Below are 20,751 nucleotides of genomic sequence, written 5' to 3'. Positions count from 1 at the left end.
CTGCAGGATATACTGTGATTTCTTTAAGGGCTCCTAACTTGGCCAGAACAGTTAGTTTTTTTCCAATCATGCTGCTCACAATTCTTGGAAGCATACCTTGTGCTCCTTTGCAGGGAGAGTTCTCGCTCTGTTCTGGAGCCGGACTGGAAGGTGGGAAGCGCTGTGAGCCAGGTCCCTGAAGCCATGGTGGGTCTGGGGGCTTGCTCGCCCGGGGCTCTCCTCCCCTCGTCTTCATTTTCTGAGTCCTCCTGCTTCTCTCTCAGGCTTTGCTCTTGGGACAGAGTCTAGAACCTTGTACCCCAGGCCTTAGACGGACTCAGCTTAAGAAGTGATTTTTAAGCTTTTTGTTGTTTTTGCATTTAAACTGTTTATGCAGACAAGGCCCTGTGTCCCGTGTCCTGAGAGGGGCCCTCGGCTGCCCCAGTCATGCCAAGGGCAGGCCAGGCAGAGGACAGGGCTCGGGGAGCCCTGACCCTGATGCTGAGTCTGTTCTGCCCATTTCTCTGGGTGAGCCCCACTCCCTCTGCCCCCTTCTCTCCAGCCCATACCCCAGGAAAGAAGGATGATGGAAGGTCACCTAGGGGACTGATGGTGACCCCTCAGGGGGGTGTGTCACTTCACATCACTTTTACATGGCTTTGTCTGACGTCTTCACAGTTTTGCAGCTGAGCCCCCACCCCATCTCACGGATGTCCCCTGAGGCTTGGAGAGGCAGGTGGCCTCCTGGGCAGAAGGCCAGCACCCAGGGGAGCCGCTGTGGGCTGTCCTGCAGTTTTCTCTGTTGATGCTGGTGCTGCTCAGAGACTCTGGCCACGTCCTTGCGAAGGGACGGCTCCAGTGGCCAGGTTCCAGCCATCTCTAGAGGCTGGGAATAGGTAGCATTTACAGGCAGTCCTGGGCCTCTCAGTTAGCTCAACCCCATGTCCCCAGACTCCTCTGGGTTCTGACCTGGGGAGGAACCCTGAAGCTAAAGTCTCAAGGGGTCCAGAAAAAGTCCGGGGTCAGACATGACTCCAGGAACGAGCAAGCAGAGAGGCAAGGAGAAACACGATCAGCACTGAAATCCTAGCTTTCGTGAAAGTCCACTGAAAGTTTCTGACTTGAAGAGTGGGAGGGTCTGGGCCTGTGTTGGAGCTGGTCAGGCAGCGCCAGCTGCCTCAGGTGTCCTTGGGCCCTGAGTCCTGCCACCTCCGTGCGCTCTGCCTTGCACACTGGGCGGCTCTTTTTTTCTCCTTTCCCAGCCCAACTCAAGGTAGAGAAGGCCAAACTGGGGTGGCCAAGTGAAGTGCCCAGTGCAGCCTGGATTCAGACCCTGGCCTGTTGACCCAAGGGAAGTTCTCATTTCCTTCCTACGGCAGGGCCCGTGGTGGTGCTGGTGGCAGGCGGAGGCGCCGGTGGAAGCCTCCGAGCCACTCCACGGTCCCAGGGGGCGCTGCGGGCCGGGGGAGCAAGGTTTCGGCTGCTCCTGCCACGCGGGGCGCACTTGTGAGTGGGGTGCTGTCCGAGAAGCCCGGGGCTAGGGCACCTTTACCGAGAGCTCCTGGCTGCGACGGCCGGGGAGGAAGCTGTCCCCGCCCGCACCCACGCGACTCCGAAAGGCCCCGCCAAGGCTACTGAGGGTGGGGGATCTTCTAGGGAAGTGCGCCGAGCGGGGGTCTCCGGCCCCTACTGGCCACCCCGTACCGTGAGGGCCAGTACCGGGCGCGGGCCGCGTGGAGCCGCAGAGGGGGTGCCGGGGCGCGCCGGGCAGTCGGGGAGGCGCGGGGGCGGGCACGCCGGGAGGGCGGAGGCCGAGCTTATAAAGGCCCACGGGCTGGCCGAGGGAGGAGGGAGCCGCCGAGCCGCGTCCCGCCCTGCTCGGCCTCCGCGAGCCGCCGAGAGAGTCGCGAGCCGCCGAGAGAGTCGCGAGCCGCGCGCGGCGCTTCGCTACGGGGCAGGGCTGACACCGGAGCGAGCGCGGACCCCGGCCGTCGGCACCGGCGGGGCGCTGCGGACCCCGGCCCTGGGAGAAGGAGCAGGAGGAAGCGGAGGCGCTCAGGTCCCTGCTGACCAGCCGGGGTCCTGGCCGCAGCGCGCGGCACGTGCGGCCACCCGCCCTGTGCGCCATGCGCCGGCCGGGGCTCCCCGGCACCGCCCCTTAGCGCCGCGCCGGCCGAGAGACCCTGGCCGGCCCCCGGGCCCCTCGGGCATGGAGCCGCACGTGCTCGGCGCCGTCCTGTACTGGCTGCTGCTGCCCTTCGCGCTTCTGGCCGGTGAGTGGGGGCGTGCGTGGAGGGCTCTGGACTGGGACAGGGTCTGCGTCCCCGCTCCCGGCATTCCGGCCGGGCCACCCGGCGAGAATGGTCGGGCCAAGGATGGTGCGCGGGCGGGCGCGGAGATTCCCCGGGACGCACGGCCCTGGGCGCCCGCATTCCAGAAGCATGAGAGCGCCGGGCCCGCCGGGAAGGCCGGGGCCCCGTCCGAGCGCCAGGCTGGGAGGGCGGCGGCGGCGGGGTGGCGGGCAGATGGCACTCTGGCGCCCACGAAGGCCGGCGGCGAGCGCCCCCCGGAGAGGGCGGCGGGTGCCTCGGCCCGCGGCGCTGGGGATAGGGACACGGGGACAGGGGGAGGAATGTGGGCCCTCATGGGAGGGGCTGGGGTGTCGGTGAGTGGGGCACGAATCTCTTTTTCTCTTTCGTGTTAAAAAAAAAAAAAAAGCGCAAACTTGCATCACGACTTCCTGACCAATCTGGGAGAAGGCGGGCTTCCTGCCTGGAGCTGTTTAATCTGGAGCCTCTGGAGCAGAACTAACGTCGTTGTGCCCTGGGCTCGGCCCCCCTCACTCTTCCCCTTCCCGTCCCCACCCCCGGCCGGACTAGGGCAGGCCCTTGCTCTGGAAAAAATAGTTCGGGTTCCTCCCTGTCTTCCCGGTGCCTGGGCTCCTCCGCTGGGCTCTAGAGCTGCGGGAGGGGCCGGGGGTGGCTCTGATCTGGGCTGGGGGAGAGGGTGCCCCCAGAAGACTCTGGTCTTGGTGCCAGAGCTGAGGTCCCCACCCTGGCATCAGTGTCTCCAGCTTGAGCTGTCATCTGCGCCCCTTCCGGAAAGCTCTAGCTGTGGTTCTTGTTGTTCAAAGCCCCTCCCCTTTGCACCCCTCCTGGCCTCCTTGTGCCCAGGGCAGAGTGCCGGAGCCTCCTTTCACGCTTCACACGCCAGCGCTCTGTCCCCAGCTCCCTCCTCTGGGGCTGCTGCCTCTACTGGGTGTGAGCTGAAGAGTGGTCCGATTAATTCAGAGAAACAGGGAATGGTTTGCACTGTGAGTCTGCCTTTGGGTGGAAATCCGTCAGACCATGGTGGGTGTTGGTGGTTTTACTCTGAAAGCCTTTGCAGAGCTTCTTAAATCGCTCCAGGTGGACTCTGCCCACTTCTGTCATAGGTGGGCGTGGGCTCCAGTGGGCCAGGAATATGGGGGCCCGGAGCAGCCGGCACCAACTCCCACACAGACTGTGTTTTGATTTGTAGCAGAGAAAGGTGGTGAAACTTGGGGAAATTTTCAGGACAGGAATCAATGAAAACCATTGAGGTCAGGGAGGAGGGTCTGAGTCAGCCTTGTGTGGACAGAACAGCCCAGGATGTGCTGGGAAGAGCGCAGGGTCAGCTGGCCTGTCCTTCTCCTCTCGCCTCGGGAAAACACACGTTACCAAGCCAGGAGAAGAGACCCAGCTGGAGGTTGGGCTCAAAAGTCCGTAACCTTCTCACTGCAGGCTTGCCTCTGACGGCCTGCAGCACACCTGCATTCTCCTTAGACTCCGAAGACACGAGGGGAATCGGGTTGGCCTGTGCGAGAGGGGCCTCCCTCCTGAAGGGGCATGCCTCTCTCCACGGTGCAGTCTCCTTGTTCAGGGTCAGCAGACTTTTCTCTGATGAGCTGGATGGTAAATATTTTCACATCATCAACTCTTCTGATATTTTTTCCAGCTATTAAAAAATGTAAACACCACTCCTAGCTTGTGGGCTGCAGCAAAACAAGTGGTGGAGCCAGGCTGAGACTGAGAGCTGAGGTTTGTTGACCCCGAGAATTAATCTGTGTTCTTCGGGCCCTTGGCTGTAACTCAAGTGGGTGATGGAGTAGGGGGGAGGGTAGGTCTCTAGTTCTCTGGATGCGGGGTGGAGCTACTCAGGGTTCCCACCTGGGTGTATTGGAGTCTCCTGGGAGCTTTTCACATCCTGATGACTAATTTTTTGTGTCCTTTGCTCAGTTTTTCTGTAAACCTGAAACTGTCCCCCCAAATAAAGTCTATTAATTAAAGCCCGGATACCCAGGCCATACCCCGCACGGATTCTGTGTCTGGGTGTAGGATTTGGACTTCCATGTTTTTTCTTGAGCTTCAGGCGAGGGTGATGTAGAGCTGGCCAAGAGCCCTGCCCAGTGACACCTGAGAGGGTGGAGGCCGGAGGCCAGCTCTCGGGGCCGGGTAGCTCCCGAGGGATCTTGCTGTGCTGCTGGCTCGAGGCGGGATGGTCACTGTTCTGCCTTCTGAGCACCCCTTGCTCTGTGATGAGCTTTGGTAGAAATGGTTAGTTCGGCAGAGTTTTCAAAGTGAGTAGTAGGTGCTGGATGAGGCCATCTGAGGCTTTGGGTTATCCTAGGGCACCTCTAGCCTCCCAAAATCCCACTTCCACTTCCTTAGTACGTCAGAGGCTCCCCAGTCCCCCATCCCAGGACTGCCTTCATCATTTCACCTGTTGTCCCTGCAGCCCTGCGGGGGTCAGGACCCAGAGCCGAAAGCTTCTAGAGAGACGTCAGGACAGAACGCTTTGTGACTTCCCCAGGAACGGCCCCGCCCCCAACTCTTGACCTAACGGGGCAGGGGCAGCCTGAAGGTAGCACTGTAGCAGCGAGGCAGGTGGTGAGAAGGTGGTAACTGTATCACTGACCGGCAGACATGTGCAGGGTGGCAACATGGCTTCCTCCTGTGGAATGGGGCTCCGGCCTCTCAGGCACGCCCACCGCACGCCACGTCACCTGCCAGCCTGTCACTGCTGTGTCACCGTTTAGAATGGGGATGCTTCCTCCTCTACATAGGGTATTCACCATTACTGTTTCAACGCTACCGTGAGGAAGGCAGTGAGAAGGCAGTCCTAAGACAGGGGCCCCTGTTAGGAATGCAGCCCCAAGAGTCCACCTCAGCTCCCGGGCTGCCAGGCTCTTGGAGCCAGCAGCAAGCCCAGGCTGTCCCGTTCAGAGACCCCCCCAGAGCTAGGGGTGGGTCTTGCTCTCCTCTGCCACCTTAGGGAGGAGACTCAGCCTTGGCAGCCCCTGCCTGCTCCCAGGACTGATTATGTTGCAGGACTCAGGTGTCTGGCTGATGGGCCCTGAGGAATCAGTGTGATCAGGGAGGGGCCGGGGTCAGCCTGGGAGCTGAGAATGGCCACCCCACCGGCATCTGTACCAGTCGGAAGGGTCCTGCAGAGGAAGTGCTGATGGAGCGGTGGGCAACGTCTTGGGTCCTGGCTTTGAGGCTGCTTCCTGGGCGGTGTCACTCCTCTAACACTTTCAGTGCTCAGAGATGGAGAGGGAAAGGGGCCCTCTGCTCTGTGTGCAGCCGCAGGGGACTGCCTTCTGTGGCGGGGCCACTGCAAGGGTTGAGGGTATCCCCTGGGCCTGCCCCTTATCTTCAGGGCCCAGTGTGAGCTGCCTCTTACAGGAAGCCACTCTTGACCACCCTCGTCCAATGAAGTATTGGTCTTTTCTGTGTTTTCTATTTTTAGAAATATATAAACTTAAAAAAAAAAAAACACTTAAGTCTTTTATTTGCCCAAGGCCAGCTGTTGCAGGCACTGAGGCCCCAAGACTTCCAGAAGGGATGGTGGGGGTGAGCCATCCTGCCCCCTGGTGCTGCCTGCCCTATCCTGCTTCCTGCAGGAGATGGGAGAATAGATAAAGTATACACTTGTGCCACCAAGTATCTCCTCAATTTTGTGTGTGTGTCAGTAGCTCAGTCGTGTCCGACTCTGTGACCACATGGACTGTAGCCCGCCCAGCTCCTCTGTCCAAGGGATTCCCCAGGCAAGAGTGCTGGAGTGGGTTGCCATTTTCTTCTCCTAGACATTTTTTATGTAGACTCCTTTGTATGTAGACTTCTCCCTTCTGGTTTCCAAAGCAGTTTTCCTTCCTCCTTGGGGTACAGGCTCCAGGTGTTATAGAAGCAGGTGAGAAGGCTGCCCTGAGTGCCGCCAGGAGGTAGGTCAGTGCCCTCTGTGTGAGCTCCTCCCACTCTTGACCTTTGAACCCCTCTGAGTTGAGCCTGCTCTCTGGATGAGGGTGGGGGGAGGGGCTTGGGGGATGAGAACACAAGCGGGTTTTCCTTCCCAGGGCAAGTGAGTTGCATACCTGTTGGCAGGTGTTACCTGTAGAAGAGCCCAGGGTGGGCAGCCTCAGGGAGGCTAGGGGCTGGCTTTGCGGGACAAGCTCAAGGTGGTGCCAGCCTCTGCCTTGCTTTGACTTGCCAGGCCCTCGCCCCTCTCTCTGGGCCTCAGTTTCCTCACCTGTAAACAAGACAGTAAAAGCTTGAAGGCCAATGCCAGGTCTCTGATCTCTTGGCCTCTGGACGGGGCAGGGCCGGGCAGCCCTCCCTTGTACAGTGCTGGGGGTGCCGAGTGGGTCCGCGACACTTGCGAACCCACTCGGCTGCCCACTGGCCACAGGTGGTTTCCAGGGCAGGAGGTGTGGTATCCAGGGCCAGCTGGGCTACCCTGCCTGACACCTGCCTGCCCAGATTCCTGTGCTCACGTGGAACGTGTTCCCAAGTTCATTCAAGCATCGTCTCACCAGGTCTCCTGAGACGGAGCTCCGGGCAGCCTCCTAGGCTCTGGTTCAGGGCCCGTGGCGGTGGGATGGAAGGACCTGGGCCTGCTCTCCTCTGTAACTGGGCCAAGGTTTCCTTGGGTATAAAGGGAGGTGTGGATCCCCCCAGCTTCCGGCACCTTGGTTCTGTAAGGGCCTTTGCCGTGTTTGTTCACGCTGTGCTGAGTCCAGATGGGAGAGAAACATGGTGCCGTCAGTGACACCGTCCCCGGGGATGTCCCCTAGTAAATGTCATACAGATCGAGGTCTGGGCTGGAGGGGGCTGGGGGACGCAGTGGGGGTGGGCACCAGGCAAGACCAGTCTGCCGGAGGGAGAGAGGTTGTCCACCATGCTGGGCAGGGGGCAGAAAGGCAGATCCAAGGCTCCAGACCAGTGCAGCCAGGGTCAGGCCGTCTGTGGAAGGAGGTCAATGAATGGCCTCCAGATGGGGGCTCCAGTCCCCCGAGTGGCCAGTCGGAGGGTTGAGGTGGGGTGGAGAGGAAGGGGCAGCACCCAGTGGACAGTCAGGCAGGAGGGACTTGATCCCCCCCCCCCCCCACGTTTTGATCTGTATTAACGTTCACTACAAAAGTAACGTATGAATACTTGTCTTAAAATAGCCAAGAGTTAAATCAGATGAGAGTAAGTTTCTTCTTCTTTCATCCTTTCTTCTCCCTTTTGTCCAAAGCAAGGCCCTGGTCAGTGGTGAGGGCCTGAGGTTGCTGTGTCCCCCTCCTGAGGTTAGGTGGCTCCAGCATTTGGAGCCATGGCAGTGCCCTGTGGCTGGGGTTCTACGGGTGCCCAGGGTCGCCAGCCTCTGCCCTGGGGAGGAGGCTGCGAGGCTGAGGCCTGGCACTCGGGCAGCCCTGGAAAGCCACCAGCATGCGATGGGCAGTGCTGGCCCAGACCAGCCGCCCCGGGCACCTCAGGCCGACGTGCGTGGCCTCCCACTTCCATGCACTGTCTCGGGCCTTTGCCGAGTGGGGCGGGTCGATTTTTCTGGTGTGTTTTAATCACATAATTATAGGGAGTATTTTTAGTTCCCTGTAACGGCCGGCTGTTTACCAGGCTCAGACCTGCGCTGTTTGTCTCCCAGAGTATATATAGTTGGGCCTCCTCTCCTTCCCTGGGGTCAGGCTAAAGCGGGACCGTGGCCACCTCAGCCGCCTCCTGTGGTTTCCTTTGCCAGTGAACAGGCGGCTGAACCAGGCCCCGTAGCTTCCGCAGTGCGGGAGGGGCCTGGGGGCTTCTGTCCTCGAGAGCAGGTTGGGGTCTGTCCCTAGTCCGGAACCGCTGACCGCGTGGTGGGCTGTGAGGGACGCGCCTCTTGGGCCCTGTCCAGGCTCGGCTGTGACTGTGGCAGTGCCCAGGTGTACCGGCGGCCATTCCCTGGCTCTCCCCACCTCCCCTGCCCTTCGGTGGCCTCTGGTGGATCCTCTGAGGGAAAACAAAAGAACAGAACTGCTATGTGCACAGATTCCTTGGGCCCGCATGAGCAGCCAAAGGCCTGTGATTGTGGCCAGGATCACAGCCCAGTCTGGAGGGACCAACCGAGAGAGCACACAGCCTGGGCTCCTGGGCAGGGGCCTCGGAGCAGAAGCCTCACCAGCCTCAGGCCTGAGTCTCGGTCTCTCTCACCTCCTGGAGCCACCAGGCCTGTGACCTGTCGGTTGGGCCCTGTCACACCCCAGCCTCCCCTTGGGGCTCAGGCTCCTGTTCTGCCTTCATTCCCGCTCCCCCCAGTCCCTCCCCTTCATTCACCCCCATCCCTCCCCCTCATCCACCACCCTCCCAATTCCGTCCTCTCATTCACTTTATTCATATTTATGGTTAAAACACTGAAACAACACATCATTACAACAGCATTAAAGGATGCTTTTCAAAGGGAAGCACACTCTCCTATTCCACTCCCCCTTTCAGCTGCTTCATCCTCCCCTTTTGCTCCTCCCTGTCAATGGCCAGGGGTCATAGTAACCACGGGGTGCTCCCAGGAGCCCTCGGAGGCTGTGCAGCATGTACCTGGCTCCCCTGCTGGGGGAGTATCCCTAGGTTGCTTCATGGGGGAACGAGTCAGTCTCATGGCAGAGACCCTAGCGGGCTCCCATGGGCCCAGGGGCAGCTGGGAAAAGGTTTGCACAAGTTGCCTTTGTGATGTTGCAGGGCAGGTCCCCAGGCCCCTAACCGTCATGTGCCTGTGTGGGCAGCCGGCACTGACCATCTCCTCCAGTCATGTGGGCACACAGCTCTGCATCATGTCTCTGCCTCAGTGTCCACTCACCCCTCAACCCCAACCCTGCAGCCTCCATCCACGTTCACTGGCATCACAGCCTCTGCTTGGACACTCGGGGGCCCCAGGCTCCCAGCTCTGCTCCCAGATGCGTCCCATGGAAAGGTGACCTTCCCAGTCATTCGAGAACTGCCTGCTGCCCACCATGCCGTCTCTGCTGCATTCACCTGGCACAGGGCCTCCCAGCTTTCTAGTCTCCCCTCAGGATGAATCTCCACTCACTTTTCTACTCCTGAGGGTGGGCAGTAGTGGCCCCGTGTCACAGATGAGCACTCAGGGCCAGAGTTCTGGCCGTGACACCCCTGCCTCCTGGGAGCCGCCCGCCCCGGCGCCTGTCAGCACATGGGAGGCTCCTTGGTTCCTTCCTCTGGCTGCAGCTCTTTGCCTGCAGAACTTCCATCTGGCCCACCAACTCCCCGAACCTGTCCTCACCCTGGAACCTGCCAGCTGTCCCCCTGCCACCACCTCCCACGGCCACCCCTCTGGCCCCCCCGACACTCGCTCGGCCCAGGTTTAGGAGTCTCTGGGGTCCCCACAGAGCCCCCAGGGGAGGACAGCACAGCCCACACATCAAGCTCTCCATGGGGACAGCTGGAGCTCGGGGTGGAGGGCAGGCCTCACAGTTGAGGCTGGGTTAACAGTCCAGTGCAGCCACGTACCACCTTCCCCAAGGACTTGGAAAACGTTTCCACCTCTTGCACTGCCCCCCCCGCCGCCCCGCCCTCAACTTGGTTTTCCCTGCTCTGGGGGTCCATGCTTAAGGGACCCCTGGGGGCGTGTACTGCTGTGTCTGCTGTCTCCTCAGTACTGAGTTTGTGTGATTGTGACCGCGTGGCGGTGGTCCCTTCTGGCGCTGGCTTGTCCCCTGAAAGTACCGCCACATTTGCTTATCCCGTCACCCACCCTCCTGGCGAGTCGGCGTAGGCTTCGAGCGGGTGCATCTCCACGGACACACATGTGTTTCATTCACTCCTGGGCATCGGTTGCCGGGTCATGGGCCTCGATTGTCCACTGCAAGTATGCTCCAATCTGTCCTCCTGGTTGTCATTTGGGGATGTTCCAGGGCGCCCCACACGTGGTGTTGGCCTCTGATTCCAGCTGGTCTGTGGGCGTGAGGTGGCATCTCCTGAGACTTCAGGCTGCATTACTTTGATGCCAATGATGCTAATCACCTTGGTATCTTCTCTGGCATGTGTCTCTAAGAATCTTGCACCCATTAAAAAAAATGGATTGTTTATCTTCTTATTTCTGACTCGGGGGGTTCTTTGTGGATGTGAGACTGTAAGCTCTTTATCACCCTTCTGTACTGCGTGTGGTTTTCCCTGCCTGTGGCTTACAATCCTGATTGTCATCTTTATGGTGCCCGGTTACGAGCTAATCGTCATCTTTATGGTGTCCGGTTAAGGGCAAGTGTCTCTAGCTCAAAGTCCCGTGAACTCAGATGTTACTGGCTGGGACATCCTCTCCTGCTCCCCCGAGCTGGTGGCGGGGTCTCTGAGTGTTCCCTGGTGGGTGGGCCCCCCACTCACTGGGCTGGGCCTTCCCGCTTCCGCTGCACCCTGCCCTTGCCCTTCCTGCACCCTCCACTCGCCCTCCCATCCCACCCGCCTCTGCTGCCCACCCAGGGCTCTGCCGGCTCTCAGACCTCCTCTGGGGCCTCTGTCCTGCCACGGCAGGCTCTTGTCCTGGTGTCAGTCCTGCCGCTGGGACCCTCACTCTGCCTGTCATGACGTGTGACCTCCCACAGCCGCTGATTGCATGAAGTGGGTCCATTTCAAGCGCTGCAGAGATGGTCTTGGCCTCCTGACCTCAATTACTGTGGTCCCCATGGACACGTGACCAGCTCTTGTTCACTGGCTTTCCCTCCTGACTGTTCCCCACCCCCAAGCATAAGCCCCCCCCAGAGTCGGACCCCCAAGTCCGAGGGCAGGACAGCCTTGCTGTTGGATGCACACTCTGGGGTGTGAGTCTCATGTGAGCCTCTGGGGAGGTGGTTGGTCCCGGGGGCCTGTCCATGTCCAGGGTGGCCGGCACCCTGCCTCCTGCCTGCTCCTGTCTCCTCTGGGCCCTGCCCAGCTCGGCACACGCTTAGCCCGTCTCTCCACCCTGTGCGGAGGCGCCCTCACGGTTCATCTCCACCCTTGCTGTCGGGGTGGTGCCCATTTGAACCTGGGCGCTTGTTTCCTTGTCACTGTTGCTGTGGCCCGGCCAGGGTGGGCCCGTGCCCAGCCCTGCGAGTGGGAAGTGGTTGAGGCAGAGGCCTGCGGGCTCTGAGCCCTGCCTGCTCCAGGAGCGTTCTGCTGCTTATCAGTGGTGCAGACCTTCCCCGCCGGGGAGAGTTGGCCTGTCAGGCCCTAATCTCTGGAGGTCAGGGGCGGGGGGCACTGGCAGGGGTGTGGGTGATCCAGAGACAGGGTCTTGACACCCTGTGGGGCCCCCTGAGTGGTCCCAGAGGGGGCCCTGGGGTGGGCAACGTCACAGGTGACCCCAGCCAGGGCCTCTCTTGCCTCTGAAACCTCGTCCTGACGGGCAGATAATGTGACCTCAGGAAGCGGGAGTAGCTCTGAAAGCAAAGTGCTGGGGCATCTTTTGGCTTGGAGGCAGCTCTGGGGTCAGGGGAGGGCCTGGGCCCTGGATCCTCTGTCCTGGTGTCCCCTGCTCCCCTGGGGGCTGCACCCTGGCTCTGTGGGGCCGTCAGCAGCTGCCCCATCAGACTCCGGTCCTTAGGAACTGGGGCCTCTGGTTGGGGGGTGGCTTCTGTCCCAGGGTTGCAGGTGGAGTCTCTAGCTGGGGGGTCCTCTGTCCAGGCTTTCGCTGAATGAACGAAACCTGGGCTACACAGGGAGGGAGAAGCCTGTGCTCCACTCCCCGGGGGGTGCACCTCCCACCTCACCCCTACGCGGCCCCTTTGCCCTCACCATCGCCTCCCTCACACCATGAAGACTAGAAGGGTGACCACACCAGGGGGGCAGTGCCCACCCCACCTCGTCTGCTCCCTTCCTCGCAAAAGTGAGGCATGAAAGGCTGGAGGCCAAGAGTTGTTGGGGAGGAGGGTGCCCACGCTGAATGGAGGAGCCCTCTGACCTCAGGGGCCTGGAAGGCACACGAGGCAGACAGAGAAGGAATGGCTGCCTCTGGAGGCGGCTCCCGGAAGCTTCTGGGCTGGACAGGCTGTGTCACATTCCAGAGCCTGAGACACTTCCAGGCATTTGGGGGGGGTGTGTGGAGGGTGGGCAGGGGGAGCCCATTCGTGTCTTCAGGAAGTGAAGGGTGCCTACAGGGGCTGGGCCGTGGGCCGGGGTGCTGGGACTTGGGAGATGAAGGGGCCCCGGGGATGGTGCTGCTGCAGAGGGGCGGGCTGGGAGCAGGTGCGCCCTCGCAGGGGTGACCTGAGGCCATGGGCCGGGGCGCCATTGCCACCCTTCAAGCGAGGAGGCGGCAGGCTCTGGAGCCACGGAGGGGGATGGAGCTGAGGCTGTTCTGTCTCTCCTGTCTGCGGGCGAGGGGCCTCGCGCTGTGAGCAAGGCCACCAGGAGTTAGGCATCCAGCGCCCGTCTGCTGGTTCCTTGTAACCTGAAGCTGCTTTCCTCTCTGCCCTGCATTCTCTCCGGTGGCTCCTGTGATGGCCAGGCCACCACAGTCCACTGGGCTCTCTGTGTGGGAAAGGGCATATCATCAGCTTCCTCACTTGCTGCCTGGCACGGGGTCCTGGAGTCACATTACTTCTTCCTTGTTCTGACCACAGACCTGGATTGTCAGGTCTGGAGACACAGATGCTGGACCCAGAGGTAGCGGATGGTTGTGCCAGCACCCTGCTTGGAATCCAACTCCCACCGGGATGGTCCCGGGGCTTCGGGGGTGTTTATGAACGGGTGTTTGGATGTCGTAACCCCGTGTCACTCCTGCACATCGGTGCCCTGCCCGGTCCTGTTCTGCATGTGGGGCGTGGGGGCCCACCAGGCCTGTCCTGGGACCTCAGGCGGTCCCTGCCTGGCCCTGAGTGCTGTCACAGGCACCGCTGGGCCAGGACTCAGGCCCCAGTGAGTGTGGCCGCAGCGTGCCCAGCACCTGCCGGCGGGACTTCAGCACCCGTACTTTGAGGCCGCACATTCCTCCCTCTGCCTGCTGGGTGGCGGGTACCTTCGGAGCAGAGGAGTGGGGTGGAAAGGCTCCCGGGACAAGCTTCTGTCACCTTTCCACTCCCAGTCTCCAGCTGGGCCAAGCCCTGGCTCTGCTGCTGGGCACCCTGGGGAAAGTGACGCAGCCTCTCTGGGCCTTGCACGCCTCACCTTTAGAAGCAGGACACACTGGGTTGCGGGGAGGCCGTCCGGAGCGGAGCCAGGGTGCGGAGCCTGCTCTGCGCCAGGCTCCCGCATCTCTGCGCCTGCTTGTCGTAACCTCTAGCTGTGAGACTAGCACCTACCCTGCTTGGCCCCACGGCCCTCGGGGTGACCTGCCAGGTGACGTGGGTGGAAATATTCAGTTGAGTCGCTGAGTTTGAGGCTGCTGTGCTGCCGCGCCCACACCCCCAGGCGCCTCTCAGGAAGCCTGGCCGCCCAGTGCTTTAATCAAGGTGCCCTGAGCCTCAGGACATGCGGCGGTCTCACCAGGGGGGAATCTGGGGCAGGGTTGCTGGTGACATCCCGGCTGAGGCGAGGGTGGTGGGGTGAGGACACCTCACTCAGGCAAGCGCAGTGGAACCAGCTGGGTCTGAATAAGTCACGGCGGCCAGGCACTCCCCTGGGACAGCAGCTTGGACACCACGTGGCCGGCCCTGGGCTGCTGGCGGAGGCCGGGAGAGAATGGAGGATGTTGCCTGGAGCCCAGGCCTGGGTGGGGGTGCTAGGGGCTCCTGGGGCTGTGGCAGCTGGCCATGTTTCCTGGCGACCCCCCCCAACACCCCCACAAGAGTCTGTCTGCCTCAGCCTGACTCTGAGGGAGCAGAAGAGAATCTTGCAGCCCAGAGAAGTTGAGCTGGTTCCCAGTCCCAAACTGGATCCTCAGAACCAGAAGTCAGTGGGGCTGTGACCCATCCAGGGGGATGGGTGTGCGGTTGGCATCAGGGTGCACAAGGACGGGAAGTCCTGGGGTCAGGTTCCTGCCCAGGCTTCCCAGGGATTCGTCTGATGAGGGTGCGAGGATGGAATCACATGCTCAGCTGGCAAAGGGAGTGAGAAGGCTCCCCGCTTGTAGGCATGTCTGTATGGGGGACCTCTCAGGCCTCGGGAGCCCCTCTGGGTGGAGAGACATTCTGCGGGGCGTTGGGAGCGGGTTTCTGTGGGCCTCCTCCAGTTTTCTGGCCTTCCTGGTCTCCCGCCACTGGCTGCAGCAGCTGGATGGAACATAGACCATGTGGCCTGTCCCTGTGTAGCGAGTACCCCACGGGGACCCAACGGCAGCCAGGTCTGGATGTGGCCTCCTCCCTGTGATGACTGGAGCCTGCATGTTCCCGAAGGCTTGGCACTGACCCTTAGGAGCAGGTGGGCCTGGGAGGGAGTCCAGGGCCAGGTGGCAGTGGTGGAGGTGACCTGAGGCTGGGTTCCGGGCCCAGGGCCCCTGGGCTCTGGGCAGGTGGACCAAGCACAGGCCAGGCTTCCGGCAGGCATTAGCGAGCTCTCTCCCTGCTGCCAGAGAACCACCAGCTGATAACCACCCATGAGCCAGCCTCTAGGATGGATGGTCTTGGTGTCCCCACCTCACAGCCCCCCAGCCCAGGCTACTGGACTCCTGAGCCAGAGTCCTGTGGCCATGAGGCTGCCCCACCTGGGAGCTTGTTCTCGCAGCTCAGGGCGTCCTCATCTTTCATGACCCATCCATTGTGGGTGGCAGCCCTGTGGTGACCATTGTCTGTGTGCTGACCAGCCAAGGCCCTCTGGAGTAGGGCCAGCTGAGACTAGGGGGAAGTAGACAGGAGCTGGCCTGCCCCTCATTGCCAAAGAAGGTCTGTCAATCCCGGCCTCCCTGGGGAGTCAGGGATGCTAGATGGGGGCTCTGACCCTGGGTGTGGGGCTGCTCAGGGCGGGGGGTGGGCGCTGGCTCCACCTCACACCTTATGGGGGCCTATCCATCAGGTCCCTGGGGACCCCCGCGGATGTCTGCTGCTTGCTTTGCTGTCAGGAATTAGATTAGTTTTCCATAAAAACAGGATGTGGTGGGTGAGAGGCAGTGTTCGATCTTTTTTGTCACGCCTCTTTTTCCAGGAACTGAATGTATGGCTTTGGCCAGGAGTGCCCTGTCCTCACCCACTGCCTCCCCCTGGGGTGCGGGGACAGTGCTCTCTGCTCTTAAGTGGTTGCTTCTTCTGTCTGGGGAGCTGACTCCATCATCAGGAGCTGGCAGGGACACTCCCACCATGTGGTCTGAGAGCTGGGCAAGTTGGAGGGGGACACCTCTCAGCCACTGATGCTGGACAGGGGGAGATGGCCTGGCCTTGGCCTCTCGCCTGACAGCACAGACCCTTGGGGGTTTCAGCCTCAGTCTGGAGGGTCCATTGTCCACAAGAGGTGGTGAAGAGCTCAGCCAGGGGTTGGGCAGGTCCTCTGTGCATGGGGAAGGGTGTGAATCTCATGGCTAGTTCAGGGAAGAGCCCAGGGGTGGTGGAGCTGTGGGCACAGCTTGGAGGGGCTGGGGGCACAGTAAGGAGTGTGGACTTGTCTGTAGGCAACAGGAGCTACACAGAGGAGCTTGTGGAGTAGACCTCGTCCCAAGAGGACCTCCACGAGAGGGCTGCTGCTTCCCGCTGCGGAGAGGCTGCCCCGTACGCAGTGAGAGGCCCGGCTTGGTCACTCACTGGCCCAGCGACCATGGTCGCTTGTGACCTGCAAGACCTCCCTCCTCCATGAGCAGATAGCAGTGGGCTTGTCTTGGCGCCCTGGGTGAGCGCTGATAGCATTGCACTTGCAGAATCTGAGAACATGGAGCGGAGGGGCAGGGGTTTCCAGCAAAGCTGATCATTGCCCCTGACCCCCACCCTTCCCCAGCCCCTTCTCCACAGGCTCAAAATTCATGCCTCAGGAAGTTTCAGCACAGATTTAAAAGGGGAGAAAGCCCCAGACCGGCTCAACCTTTGTCGGGCAGGCTGGCAGGGTCCTCTGGGTTCTGGTCTTCTGGGAGACAGGAGGGGAGGGGCTGAGACAGGCCCCTGGGAGCCTGGGTGAGGGTGGCCCACCCTCCATGGTGGGCCTGGGGCTTGGCCAGGGGGCCCCTCATGCCCAGGGCTCTTTTTTTCTTTCCGGCTCAACACACAGCAGCTGCAGGCCCAGATGCCCCCTTGGAAACCACCCCAGATGGAATTCCAGAGCCCAGAAGTGCCTCTTTCCTGGAAGGATATCCTGAAATTCATGCGCGTTTTTTTCTCAGGGAGGGGAGAGGAGGCCTGGGGAGATAAGCAAAGGACACTCGGGCTGAGTGTGACGACCGAGGGTGACGTGTGACCTGGAGGGACGTGCTTTGGCAGGAGGACTGTGTGACAGCCAGACCACAGGAGCGGGAGGAGTGGAACTCACTTGTTTGTTATTTCTGTGCTTCTCCGCATCTAAAAAACTTCTGAAAAGGAAGGAAAGGAAAGTGAATGTTCTGTGAGCTGGTCAGCACCCTTTCCTGCCCAGGGGAAGAGATCGCCCACTCCTGGCCTGACGGAACCAGAGTTCAGGCCTGGGGAGGCCCTGCCTCCGGCCATCCTGCCCTTGGGGGTGGGTGCACAGAGCAGCATGGGCTGCTTCTATGCCCCAGGGGCTGGTGCCCTGCGGGAGAAGCCAGGCTGAGCCACCCTGCCCAGGCTGGTTGTTAGGACTAGATGGTGTTGGTTTCTCCCTCAGTAACTCTGAGCTTGTTGCAGTCCCAGAGCCCAAGTAGGGCCCCGACACCCTTTCTGCCCCAGCCCTGCAGCCACCAGGGCCCAGACCTCAGAGACGGGCAGGTCAGCCAGTGGCTCACAGTGTAGAATCCCCGAGAGCCGGTGGATCAGTCAGGGTTCTCCAGAGAAACAGAGCCAGTAATAGAGGGATAGAGTGGGTGTGGTGTCTTACAGAAGAGGCATATATATACACTCATGAGGGAGAGAAGGATTTGTGTTAAAGAATTGGCTTGCACAATTGTGAGACAAGTCTGAAATTTGCAGGGAGCCCAGCAGGCTGGAAATTCGAACAAGCCTTGGTGTTGCAGTTTGGTGTCCAGACTCTGAAGGGGCTGGAGAATTCGTCCTTCCCTGGGGGTCTCAGGCTTTACTATGAGGAAGTATCCACCGTCCTCCAGCTTCTGATGGACACGGGATGAAGCACCTCACAGGCCTGAGGCCCGTTGCAGAAGCTCTCAGCCCGTCTGCCTCTCTAGGAAAAGAAATCTGCATGAGCTGGTTGGCATGTGATGTCTCTGGTCACACCTCCAGGCTCTCAGACCATCCCCTGACCTTAGCACCCTCACCCGAGTGAAGAGGGTGGCCAGGTTCTCCAGCTGCTCCCTGCTGTTGGCACCCACTCAGTCACATACTTGTGGGGTACCTTCTGGGGTCAGCACCGTGCTGGGGCAGGCACCTCCTCAAAAGCAGGATGGTCGTGGGGCAGAGGGCCATGAATGTCCCCTTTCATCTCCTGATCTCACACACACACACACACAAACAGGGCCTCCTCCCTAAATGCCCAGGCATGCCCCAGTGTGGACAGCAGCGCTATTTACAACTGTCAGACCACGGAGACAACCTAAATGTCCAATGACAGATGAATGGATGAAGAAGATGCAGTGTGTATATATACGGTGGATTACTACTTATCCATAAAAAGGAATGGAACTGGGTCGTTTACAGAGATGTGGATGACCTAGAGTCTGTCGTACAGAGCAAAGTAGGTCAGAGAAAGACAAATGTATATGAACGCATAATGTGTAATCTCGAAAGATGGTACTGATGAACCTGTTTGCAACACAGGAATAGAGACGCAGACGTAGGAATGGACCTGCAGACGCAGCAGGGAAGGGGCAGGTGAGCTGAACTGGGAGAGGAGCATTGCCATATATACACCACCATGTGTAAAACAGACAGCTAGTGGGAAGCTGCTGTGTAGCCCAGGGAGCTCAGCTTGGTGCTCTGTGGTGACCTAGAGGGGTGGGAGGAAGGCCCCTGAGGGACGGGATTATGTATTGGTGTTGTTCAGTTGCTAAGTCATCTCTGACTCTTTGTGATCCCATGGACTGCAGCACGCCAGGCTTCCCTGTCCTTCACCATCTCCCAGAATTTGGTCAAACTCATGTCCTTTGAGTCAGTGAGGCCATCCAACCATCTCATCCTCTGTCACCCCCTTCTCCTCCTGCCTTCAGTCTTTTCCAGCATCAGGGTCTTTTCCAATGAGTCGGCTCTTCATATAAGGTGGCCAAAGTATTGGTGCTTCAGCATCAGTCCTTCCAGTGAATATTCAAGGTTGATTTCTTTTAAGATTGACTAGTTTGATCTCCTTTCAGTCCAAGGAACTCTCAAGAATTTTCTCCAGCACCACAATTTGAAAGCATCAGTTCTTTGGCACTCTGCCTTCTTTATGGTCCAACTCTCACATCCATATATGACTATTGGAAAAACCATAGCTTTGACTATATGGACCGTTGTCGGCAAGTAATGTCTTTGCTTTTTAATATGCTGTCTAGGTTTGTCACAGTTTTTCTTCCAAGGAGCAAGTGTCTTTTAGTTTCATGGCTGCAGTCACCATCTGCAGTGATTTTGGAGCCCAAGAAGATAAAATCTGCCACTGTTTCCATTGTTTCCCCATCTATTTGCCATGAAGTGATGGGACTGGTTGCCATTTATCTGAGTTTTCTGAATGTTGAGTTTTAAGCCAGCTTTTTTACTCTTTTACCTTCATCAGGAGGCTCTTTAGTTCCTCTTCACTTTCTGCCATTAGGATGGTATCATCTGCATATCTGAGGTTATTGAAATTTCTCCTGGAAATCTTGATTCCAGCTTGTGACTCACCCAGCCCAGGATTTTGCATGATGTACTCTGTGTAAAGTTAAATGAGCAGGGTGACAATATACAGCCTTGACGTACTCCTTTCCCAATTTGGAACCAGTCTATTTTCCCGTGTCTGATTCTAACGGTTGCTTCTTGACCTGCATACAGATTTCTCAGGAGGCAGGTAAGGTGGTTTGGTATTCTCATCTCTTTAAGAATTTTCCACATTTTGTTGTGATCCACTCCTGCTTATTTAACTTATATGCAGAGTGCTGCTGCTGCTGCTAAGTCACTTCAGTCGTATCTGACTCTGTGTGACCCCATAGATGGCAGCCCACCAGGCTCCTCCCTCCATGGGATTTTCCAGGCAAGAGTACTTATATGCATAGTACATCATACAAAGTGCCGGGCTGGATGAAGCACAAGCTGGAATCAAGATTGTCGGGAGAAATATCAGTAACTTCAGATATGCAGATGACACCACCCTTATGACAGGAAGTGAAGAGGAACTAAAGAACCTCCTGATGAAAGTGAAAGAGGAGAGTGAAAAAGTTGGCTTAAAACTCAACATTTCAGAAAACCAAGATCATGGCTTCCAGTCCCATCGCTTCATGCAAATAGATGGGGAAACAATGCAAACAGTGAGAGACTATTTTCTTGGGCTCCAAAATCACTGCAGATGGTGACTGTAGCCATGAAATTAAAAGACGCTTGCTCCTTGGAAGAAAAACTATGACAAACCGGCAAAGGTCTGTATAGTCAAAGTTATGGTTTTTCCAGTAGTCATTTATGGATGTGAGAGTTAGACCATAATGAAAGCTGAGCATTGAAGAATTGATGCATTTGAACTGTGGTGTTGGACAAGACTCTTTTGAAGAGTCTCTTGGACTGCAAGGAGATCAAACCAGTCAATCAGTCCTGAATATTCATTGGAAGAACTGATGTTAAAACCGAAGCTCCAATACTTTGGCCACCTGATGCAAAGAACTGACTCATTAGAAAAGACCCTGATGCTGGGAAAGATTGAAAACAGGAGGAGAAGGGGACTATAGAGGGATGAGACAGTTGGATGGCATCACCGACTTGATGGACATGAGTTTGAGCAAGCTCTGGGAGTTGGTGATGGACAGGGAAGCCTGAGGTGCTGCAGTCCATGGGGTCCAGAGTCAGACATGACTGAGCGACTGAACTGAACTGACATAGTCAAAGACTTCAGCATAGTCAATGAGGCAGAAGTTGATGTTTTCCTGGTATTCTCTTGCTTTTTCTATGATCCAGTGGATATTGGCAATTTGATCTCTGGTTCCTCTGCCTTTTCTAAATCCAGCTTATGCATCTGAAAGTTCTCAGTTCACATACTGTTGAAGCCTAGCTTGAAGGATTTTGAGCATTACCTAACTGGCATGTGAAATGAGTGCATTCGTACGGTAGTCTGAACATTCTTTGGCATTGTCCTTCTTTAGGATTGAAATTAAAATTGATGTTTTCCAGTCCTGTGGCCACTGCTGAGTTTTCCAAATTTGCTGGCATATTGAGTGTAGCACTTTTAACAGCATCATGTTTTAGGATTTTAAATAGCTCAGCTGGAATTCCATCACCTCCACTAGCTTTGTTTGTAGGAATGCTTCCTAAGGCCCACTTGACTTCACACTCCCGGCTGTCTGACTCTAGGTGAGTGACCACACCATTGTGGTTATCCGGGTCAT

The 20,751-nt window shown here is 58.4% G+C and overlaps 1 protein-coding gene across 4 annotated transcripts in view; it reads left to right on the top strand.

Moving 5' to 3' along the window:
- The first annotated feature begins 1,812 nt into the window (after window positions 1-1,812).
- Window positions 1,813-20,751, top strand: part of PIEZO1 (piezo type mechanosensitive ion channel component 1 (Er blood group)) — a 56,213-nt gene continuing 37,274 nt past the window's right edge. For 3 of the 4 annotated variants that reach the window (XM_086350288.1, XM_086350287.1, XM_086350286.1), the window contains exon 1: window positions 1,814-2,252. In XM_086350288.1, the coding sequence (XP_086206414.1) occupies window positions 2,189-2,252 (64 nt within the window). In that variant the 5' untranslated portion in view covers window positions 1,814-2,188. Of the gene's footprint in view, window positions 2,253-20,751 lie in introns of all 4 variants that reach the window. The other variant, XR_015145352.1, reaches the window with a different exon arrangement.

Source organism: Bos grunniens, chromosome 18 (assembly GCF_055505025.1).
Source record: "Bos grunniens cultivar Pamir isolate PY7600 chromosome 18, Bosgru_T2T1.0, whole genome shotgun sequence".
In the NCBI taxonomy this organism is placed as follows: Eukaryota; Metazoa; Chordata; class Mammalia; order Artiodactyla; family Bovidae; genus Bos; species Bos grunniens.
This window is presented reverse-complemented; position numbering and strand designations above follow the sequence as displayed.